Source organism: Lithobates pipiens, unplaced genomic scaffold (assembly GCF_037356315.1).
Source record: "Lithobates pipiens isolate NorthernLeopardFrog02 unplaced genomic scaffold, aLitPip1_a1.2 Scaffold_16, whole genome shotgun sequence".
Classification (NCBI taxonomy): Eukaryota; Metazoa; Chordata; class Amphibia; order Anura; family Ranidae; genus Lithobates; species Lithobates pipiens.
This window is the reverse complement of record NW_027507748.1, coordinates 43,249,163-43,259,435: the sequence shown is the minus strand read 5'-3', so window position 1 is coordinate 43,259,435 and position 10,273 is coordinate 43,249,163. Positions and strand designations below refer to the sequence as shown.

At 47.2% G+C, this 10,273-nt stretch overlaps 1 protein-coding gene across 1 annotated transcript in view; it reads right to left on the bottom strand.

The window, feature by feature from the left end:
- ACP6 (acid phosphatase 6, lysophosphatidic) overlaps positions 1–8,562 on the bottom strand; it is a gene marked incomplete in the record, with an annotated part of 53,713 nt that extends 45,151 nt beyond the window's left edge. The window contains 2 exon segments of the mRNA XM_077479801.1: positions 5,339–5,545; positions 8,354–8,562. Coding sequence (XP_077335927.1) covers positions 5,339–5,536 — 198 coding nt within the window.
- Positions 8,563–10,273: the final 1,711 nt, after the last annotated feature.

Below are 10,273 nucleotides of genomic sequence, written 5' to 3'. Positions count from 1 at the left end.
ATTTAAATATGAACTCCAAACAGGTAGAAAATACTCTTATTTACACTTATTATGAATATTAATGCAGTTCTACAACTTCATTGTTACTTCATGCAAGCAGTAGGATCGAATCCGAGTTGGTATCAAACTCTTGTACTCCCTGTACAGTCGTGCTGGAGTGCGGGAGGAAGAAGCAGCACGAGGAGCCAATCAGTCCAGGAGCATATGAGCAGAGAGAAGGGTGACAGAGCTCATCACTGTGCTGCTTCTCCTTTCACGGTCACAGGCTGGGCAGGTCTACCATGACCTGGGCTCAAAGGAAGTGGGTTGGATGATGCTGGTCATCAGACAGAGGCATAAACAAGTACTTTGGTGATATCCCTGATTGAAAGTGACTATTGCAGTAAAAGTTGCTTTTCCCCATTTTATCCTTTAACCACTTAAGGACTGAGCCTCTTTCTGAGATGTGTTGTTTACAAGTTAAAAACAGTTTTTTGCTAGAAAAATTACTTAGAACCCCCAAATATTATAATTTTTTTTCTAAGATCCTAGAGAATAAAATGGTGGTTGTTGCAATACTTTCTGTTACACCGTATTTGCGCAGCAGTCTTACAAGCGCCGTTTTTTGGAAAAAAAACTTTTTTGAATAAAAAAATAAATAAATAAGACAACAGTAAAGTTAGCCCAATTTATTTTTATATTGTGAAAGATAACGTAAATTTCGTTAGGGTACAATGGCGCACGACCGCCCAATTGTCAGTTAAAGCGACGCAGTGCCGTATCGCAAAAAAGGGCCTGGTCAGGAAGGGGGTGAAATCTGCCGGGGCTGAAGTGGTTAAACTCAAGTCGCAGTGTGGACAGGGGCTCAGACCTCTTGATGAATGAAAAATCTCCTCTATAACCACTAGATGGTGCTATAAAACCACATAAGCACAGCTGTGCTCATTAAAGGGACATTAAAAAGAACCGATCACAGAGCAAGATCTCTGAGAAGCCTCAGATAGATGCCGCTCTTCTCCGATTTCTGGGACCTATACCATTCCAGAACTGAGGTCCTTTGCCTTGTATACCCTGGACTAGTATGCAGACAGAAGTCTGAGAAAAGCTATTTAGAGGCATTTTAATTTCTGATACTATTTATTCTCTACTATAAATCAAGTATTCTTTGCAGGCACAATACTTTGACGTGAATATGTGAAATCGTCAAATATTGCCAAAAACCTAATCAGCAAAATCCCATTATAACCAGGAGGTGTATGTAGTCTGAGCCCTTATCTGTAATTAGCCATGCTGAGCTCATTAGTGGAAGTGCTGCTACAGCCGTCTTTTTTATTTTTTACGTTTTGTTACTACAATTTTGTATATTTGGCTTTTTTTTGCAAATAAAAACGCCAACTCTTACTCTCGGATCTACACCATTGTGAGCTGGTCTTTTTTTATGTTTTTACATGCTATTTGCCCTATGTGTGCACTGATTGATTTGAGAAACACATATTTGTATCTCCTTGGTGTCAGGGAGGTTCGGCAGGCCAAAGTGCAGACAGACAATTGTGGACGGCAAAGTGCAGACAGACAATTGTGGACGGCGAAGGACCTCATACAGCCGGTTTTTCCAAGTGATTATCGTTTCATGCCCGTAAGATCTGGTGTCACTGACAAACAGGTCCACCAACTCTGGTAAGAGTATTTCATCATATCCGTTTGTTTGGATTCTACTACTCCTTAAAGTACAGTTGACTGCTGACTCCCCCTGTACAGGATTGATTTCCGAGTTTTGGGGGCTCACCATCCACCTAGAGGGACTTCTAGTGGACTCTCTTTGTTTTCACTATTTGATTTCACTTTTTTTAGCTCTACAATTTTTTCCTTTATTTTATATGAGTTTTTGTCACATTTGTATGTAGCTGCTGCATGCAATTGTATCACCATTGTTTCACTGCATTATAGCGCAGTAATTAACACTTTTTTCCTGTTTTTTTATTTTTTATTATTGACACTTTTCCCCCAGGTGAATGGGTAGGGGTACGATGTACCCCTTACTCGTTCACATAGGGTGGGGTGATGGGATCTGGGGGCCCCCTTATTAAAGGGGGCTCTCAGATTCCGATAAGCCCCCCGCCCGCAGACCCAAACAAACAACTACCAGGCAAGAGTTGTCAGGAAGAGACCCTTAACATGGGAAAAAGGTGCTTTGGGGTTGGGGGCACAGGGCCCCCCCCCTGTCCCAAGGAACCAACCCCCCCACACGTTGAGGGCATGTGGCTTGGTATGGTCCAGGAGGGGTGGCGCTCCCTTTCCTGACCTACCGGGCTGCGTGCACGGATAAGGGTCTGGTATGGATCTTAGGGGGGACCCCACGCCATTTTTTTTTCCCCAGTGTGGGGGTCCCCCTTAAGATCAATACCAGACTGAAGGCTCTGGTAACGTCTTGGGGGGAACCTCACGCAATTTCTTATTTTCGTGGCGTTCCCTTTTCAAGAGTCTCAGCACACAAGTCGCACCGCAAGTCAGATCAACGTGATCCGACTTCTGGTGCAACTTCTATTCAAATCAATGGGCTCCCATAGGGAACCATTGCTTTTTAAATAGAGACAGAGAAACGAGGCCGAAAGCAAGCGCGGCTTAACGTGCATTGAATTCAATGCAAAACGCGGAGAAAAATATAAAAAAATTGTGTTTTTAACGTTTTTTTAAAACGTCCATGTGCACGAGGCCTTAGGCCTCACACACACAGACGTTTTAACAGCGGCTTTTTTGAGCTTTTTTTTTTGCTACTTAAGAACGCCACTCCATGCTATACAATGGGCTCATACACACCATGGTGTTTTTGAGCTGCAACAGGCATGGTCGTTTTTAAGTTCCAAAAAAAAAAAAAAAACTAAACACAACAAGGACTAGCGTGTTCTGAGGTTCCAGCACTAGAGCCGTTTTAATGCCGAAAAAAAAATAACCGCACATTAGCGCTATACAGACTTTTTTTAGCGTCAGGGTTTTTAAGCTGTAAAAAATGTGGCCAATTTGGGAGAGGGAAAATAGCAGAGGGACATTTTTTTTCTTTTTTTTTTTTTAAAACGTGCCTTAGCGTTAACGCTTACAAACGACGTTAAATGCACATTGACGGCAAATCAAAACGCTAATAAAATCGCAGTTAACGCTGCTTTCTTCCCAGGCGTTGTTACTAGCTTTACAGCCCGTTTTTTTAAACGTCCGTGTGTATGAGGCCTTACTCACTGAACTGCGACTCAATTTAGAACATTTGTATCATGTTTTTTTTTCTGGAATTTTTGGTTGATATTCTGTCTCTATCATTTAAAATGCACCCATGATAAAAATGATAGACCCTTCATTTCTTTGTAAGTGGGCAAACGTACAAAATCTGCAGGGGATCTAAATTATTTTCCCCACTGTAAATGCCTCTGAATGCAGCAAGCTATCCACATCCACATCCACATGGCCGTATAAATGTAGGACAGGACAGAAGAATTACAGGTAAAGCCTGACTACTCGTACACATGCTCGCCACCCCTCCCCCTCCAAAACCACCTCCCCCACCTATGCTGAACTGCAGCTATCACATGGTACTAGGGGTGCAACGGATCATTTTCAGATCCGCAAATAATTGAATTTGCAAAAAACTGAAAATTCCACCACCATATAGTCCCCACTGTAATATCCACAATCTCCCCCACTGTAACAGACATCTCCCGCCCGCCCTCCCGCTAACATCCACAGACCTCTCCCGCCCGCCCTCCCGCTAACGTCCACAGACCTCTCCCGCCCGCCCTCCCGCTAACGTCCACAGACCTCTCCCGCCCGCCCTCCCGCTAACGTCCACAGACCTCTCCCGCCCGCCCTCTAACATCCACAGACAGCTCCCGCCCGTCCCCGCCCTCTAGCGTCCACAGACAGCTCCCCGCCCTCTAGCGTCCACAGACAGCTCCCCGCCCTCTAGCGTCCACAGACAGCTCCCCGCCCTCTAGCGTCCACAGACAGCTCCCCGCCCTCTAGCGTCCACAGACAGCTCCCCGCCCTCTAGCGTCCACAGACAGCTCCCCGCCCTCTAGCGTCCACAGACAGCTCCCCGCCCTCTAGCGTCCACAGACAGCTCCCCGCCCTCTAGCGTCCACAGACAGCTCCCCGCCCTCTAGCGTCCACAGACAGCTCCCCGCCCTCTAGCGTCCACAGACAGCTCCCGCACTGTATACAGTATAGGAAAGACTAGTGTTTAGTCTTACCTTACCAGAATAGAAGCCAATGTCCTATCGAAACAGTTCCCCCGGCGGATAAAGACCCCCCTGTACTGCGCAGGTGCAGCGCTTGCGCAGTACGAAGGCCTACGGAGCTGCCGAAAATTGACTAACCTAAACAGCTGTGGAGTGAGCTGTACACTGCGAATGCACAATTAACAAGTCATTGTACGAGATGATGCCGCACGCTTCCGAAGCTCCTGCTACTCTGCAAGGCGTGGCTATCGTCTAACCAAGGGGCGGGTCTATTCTATCAGTTCTATCGTGTAAGTTGTCCTAAATTTATGAAGAAACATTATTTGCAGAATTTTATAAAAGAAAATTTCTGTATACATTGGAACGAGCGTTTTGAAAGACGTGCAACTTTTTTTTTGTTGTTTCTTTTTAAAACGTGACTCTGTTTGCGAGGGTTATCCCGTAAAAAGAGCAGAATTCAAGTTAATGTGTGCAGTACCGCATTTGGCCAGAGGTGTGGGGGTGCCGGTGACACTCAAAACGGTTGTCAAACACTGGCAAACACTCCATTCTCACGCCTTTGAGTTCAGCCGAGCTGTCCCCCCCCCCCCAAGTATTTCCAAGGCTCTCCGGCGCTCCCCTCGCCTCTGGCCACATGCGGTATTGCATGCAATAGAAGTCAATGCGGAACAAATTATCTTAGTTTCCATTGACTTCTATGGGGAAACTCGCATTGATATGTGAGTGCTTTGAATTACAAGCATTCTCCTGGAACGGATTATGCTCATAATCCAAGGTTCTACTGTATTTTTATTTCTATAGTAAAATATACAAAATAAACCCAGATGGTGATTAAATTACCACCAAAATAAAGCTCTATTTGTGTGAAAAGAATGATAAAAAGGTCATTTGGGTAGACCATCGCACGACTGCGCAATTACCAGTTAAAGTAGCGCAGAGCTGTATTGCAAGAAATGGCCTGGTCATGAAAGGGGGGTAAAATCTTCCAGAGGCCAGGTGGCTAATGCTTCAGCAATAAGAACAAAACAGTGAAGATGACATCACTCTGACCTCACACCTTTAAAAACAAGTTAGCGGTGGCGAGTTCCATATTTATATCCTGACAGGTTCTCTTTAATATAAAGTTGGCTCCTTACCTGCTGATTGTGAGGAATGGGCTTGAGAGGGGTCCGGGCCCCGTGCCGAAACACCACTTGCACCAGCTTCAGCTCATAATCCGGGCTCACTCCGCTCAGCTGGGCGACATCCTGCTTCATCTCGGCTAACGCGCTCCACTTCCTGTGCATACAATACATGGTGGATCCCAAGATTCCAGTGCGAACCCACACACTCATCCTGTGCCTCTAGGGGGCAGAAAAGGAAAGAAAAAGATCGTCACTCAATGTCCCAACATAAATCTCCACCAATCACCGAGACCCAACCTCTGTATATACAGCATGACATTTAGTTAGGGATCAAACATTTACCATGTGTTCACATAACACAGGGATATGCAATTAGCAGACCTCCAGCTGTTCAAGAACTACAAGTCCCATGAGGCATAGCAAGACTGACAGCCACAGGCATTACACCCAGAGGCAGAGGCATGATGGGACTTGTAGTTTTGCAACAGCTGGAGGTCCACTAATTGTATATTTCTGATATAACACCACTTTCTCCATCTCCTAGGGGCGGCCTGTGCATTAAGGGCACACAGGCACCGCCCCCCCATCCATTGCCGCCTCCCCCTATCCATGTGTCCGGCCCCTTGCAGGACGCTGGATGCATAAATTCCAATGGTGGGGGGTGGGGGGGCGACGCTCTAATAAGCTTCAAAATAGAGTGGGCTAGGGGCACAGAGAATGTAACTGGAGCCCACCCAGGTCTGTTACAACAGCAAGTTAATATTCATTATTGTAACACTGATCTTCCTCCCTAGGCCAATCAGGAAGCAGGGTTTTGAGACCTGCCACCCAATTGCCTTAAAGGACAAGCGATCCTATTGGATGCCTAGGAGGAGGGGAGGAGCTGGAGGCCGGTGACGGAGGGGAGGACACAGAGCCGGATCATGTGTCATCAGAGAAGATTTTCAATCACTTCCTGTCCCAAAGCTGAAACAGGAAGTTAGAAGAAATCCCTCCTACGATATGGGAATCCAGGGCTATGGTGCCCATTTATGAGCCCAATCATCTTCAGATTAAAGATCTCAAGATTTCCATCCAAAGTCATACTAAAGTCACCTTTTCTTTTTTTATTTAAAAATAACAAACATGTTCTACTTACCTGCCCTGTGTAATGGATTTGCACAGAGCAGCTCGGATCCTCTTCTCGGGGTCCCACGCTGGCACTCCTGGCTCCTCCCTCCTGCCCCCTGCAGCTTGCTACAGGGGCACCCGAGTTGCTCCTCTGTGTGTCCATTCAGACATGGAGCCGCTGTTCTCTCCACCGTGAGCTCTCTTTTTTCTCTCTCTCCACATTGGCTCACTGACAGCAGTGGGAGCCAATGGTGGGCGCCCTGCTGCAGTCTCAGCCAATGAGGAGGGAGAGTCCCGGGTTTTTTATCTTTGCATTAAGATAAAAAAAAAAAAAAAAAACTTCAGACTTTACAACCCCTTTAAAGTAGAACTTTAGGCAACATCCCCTCCCCCATTATAGATAAATTAGGGGAGGGTTAGAACTCCTGCAAGTTTTTTTCCTTTTTACATCCGTGTCCCACTGCAGAGATTTCCCTTCACTTCCTGCCCCATAGCCAAAAACAGGAAGTGAGGGAAAAATAACTCAGAAGCTAGGGAAGGCCTGCACCTGTGTCCCCACTGGAAGATTTCCCCTCTCTTCCTGTTCTGGTGACAAACCACAATTTGGGATTTCCGTTCACTCTCGGTGATAACCATTAACGGGACAACTAGAGAGCAATGAATCACCCTGGAGGGGGCACAGACAGCAATAAAAACCTGACAGGGGGTCTAATCTCTCTCCTCTCTATCCAAAACTAAAATGGGGACCTGTGTCCCCATTGGAAGATTTCCTGTCTCTTCCTGTTCTGGTGACAACCCACAATTTGGGATTTCCGTTCACTCTCAGTGATAACCAATTAACGGGACAAATAGAGAGCGATGAATCTCCCCACAGACAGCAATAAAAACCTGAGAGGGGGTCTAATCCCTCTCCTTTCTATCCAAAACAAAAAAAAAAAAAAAAAACACACACACCCTGCAAATAAAGCTTCACCTTAAGACCCCTTTCACACTGGGGCGTTTTTCATGCGCTTTAGCGCTAAAAAAAAGCGCCCGAAAGACGCCGCAACTGCAATCTCAATGTAAAAGCCCGAGTGCTTTCACACTGAGGCGCTGCGCTGGCAGGGCGTCAAAAATAGTCCTGCAAGCAGCTTCTTTGCAGCGCTTTTGGAGCGGTGAATACAACGCTCCTAAAGCGCCCCTACCCATTGAAATCAATGGGAAGCGCCTGTAAAAACGCTATTGGCAGCAGCGTTTTGTGGGCACTTTTAACCCTTTATTTGGCCACTAGCAGGGGTTAAAAGCGCCCCAATAACGCTCAAAAAACGCTGGTAAAGCGCTGCTAGTTTAAGCGGCACTTTACGAGCGTTTTTTGGGGGCTGACATTGTGAAAGGGCTCTTAAAGCACTCGGGCTTTCACATTGGGACTGCAGATGAGGCTTCTTTCAAGCGCTTTACAGGCACTTTTTTTAACGCTAAAGTGCCTGAAAAACGCCCCAGTGTGAAAGGGGTCTTAGTGTTTCTAAAGCCTGGATTTTTATAAAAGGTTTGGATAGACCCAGGAAGGGTTAGACCCTCTGCTGGGTGTTTACTGATGTCTGTGTCCCCACTAGGGAGATTGCCAGTATTTGATGACCGGGGTCAGCTGGGACTAAAGGGAGCGGGGAAAATCTAAAATGCAGTGTCACCGGGACAGAAGGTTAGGGGACAACTAAAAGGGGATCTGCCCCTCACTTCCTGTTGTGTCTACTGAACAGGAAGTGAGGTGGAATCTCCCCAGTGGGACACAGGCCAGCTAAATGGTAGGAAGGGAAGTGACAGTCACTCTGAAATCCTCAATACACACAGCAGGACTGAGAAGGAAAAGGGAGAAGAGGAGCAAGGCGCTGCCATAATACAGGGAGGGAATGAATAGAAGGAATCCTCTCCCAAACCTACATCCGGAGTCCAGCCTGCGCAGGGAGCTTCCGCCGGGTGATCCCGAATCCTCGCACACACGGCACAAGCACCACCACACTGTACCAATCAGTGGACTCTGACAGCTGGAGGCGCCTCTCGGGGCATTGTGGGTAGTGTAGTCCCGCGAGCGGCTCGGTAACAGCGCCTCTAAATGGGCTCGTTCTATCAGGCGCACTGCCTCCCCCACAATGCACCGCGCACTCTCGCTCGCCAAAGGTGCGCCGCGCTCTGGTCGCTAGAGGCCGCGACTAGATTTTGTTTTTTGTTTTTAGGTCCAGAGCGGTCTACGACGCCGCCATTTTGCGTGAGCCAACTGTGATGGGTGACATTGCATATATCTCTATGGAGATTTTGCATCCTGTGTGTGTATATGCGGGTCCTGGCTACATAGGATACTCGGCCCTGGGAGGCTTCTTGTAGGAGTTGGTTGAGCCGGGAAATCTCCAAAACAATAAACACAAAATTTCCTCAGGGATGCTGGTATAACCACTTCTTTTACCCCCCTTCCTACCTAGGCCAATTTTCAGCTTTCAGAGCTGTCACACTTTGAATGACAGTTGCGCAGTCATATGAAAACTTTTATCTTTTCTTTTTGAGACAGATAGAGAATTCTTTTGGTGGTATTTATTTTGCTGGGTTTTATATTTTTTTCTAAATAAATGTAAAAAGACCGAAACTTTTGAAAAAAAACTTTTTTTTTCTTAGTCTGTTATAAAATTTTGCGAATAAGTAATTTGTCTCCTTCACTGATGTGCGCTGATGAGGCTGCAATGATATGTGGCAATGATAAGCAGGCTGGCAGGCATCACTGATGGGCACTGATAGGCTGCAACTGATGCGCACTAATGAGACTACACTGATATGCGGCAATGATAGGTGGGCTGACAGTCATCACTGATGGGTACTGATATGTGGCACTGATAAGCGGGCTGGCAGGCATCACCGATGGGCACTGGTAGGCTGCAACTGATGTGCACTAATGAGACTGCACTGATATGCGGCAATGATAGGTGGGCTGACAGTCATCACTGATGGGTACTGATATGTGGCACTGATAAGCGGGCTGGCAGGCATCACCGATGGGCACTGGTAGGCTGCAACTGATGTGCACTAATGAGACTGCACTGATATCCGGCAATGATAAGCGGGCTGACAGGCATCACTGATGGGTACTGATATGTGGCACTGATAAGGGGGCTGGCAGGCATCACCGATGGGCACTGGTAGGCTGCAACTGATGTGCACTAATGAGACTGCATTGATATGCGTCAATGATAGGCGGGCTGACAGGCATTACTGATGGGCACTGATATGTGGTAATGATAGGCGGGCTGGCAGGCATCACCAATGGGCACTGATAGGCTGCAACTGATGGGCACTAATGAGACTGCACTGATATGTGGCAATGATAGGCGGGCTGACAGGCATCACCGATAGGCACTGATATGTGGCAATGATAGACGGGCTGGCAGGCATCACCAATGGGCACTGATAGGCTGCAACTGATGGACACTGATAGGCTGCCCTGATATGTGGCAATGATAGGTGGGCTGGCAGGCATCACAGATGGGCACTGATGGGCTGCAACTGATGGGCACTTATGAGGCTGCACTGATATGTGGCACTGATAGGTGGGCTGACAGGCATCACAGATGGGCACTATGTGGCACTGATATGCGGCAATGATAGGTGGGCTGACAGTCATCACTGATGGACACTGATATGTGGCACTGATATGTGGCAATGATATGTGGCAATGATTGGCAGGCATCACCACTGGGCACTGATAGGATGCAACTGATGGGCACTAATGAGGCTGCACTGATATGTGGCACCGATACGCAGGCTGACAGGCATCACAGATGGGCACAGATACAGTGCCTTGTGAAAGTATTCGGC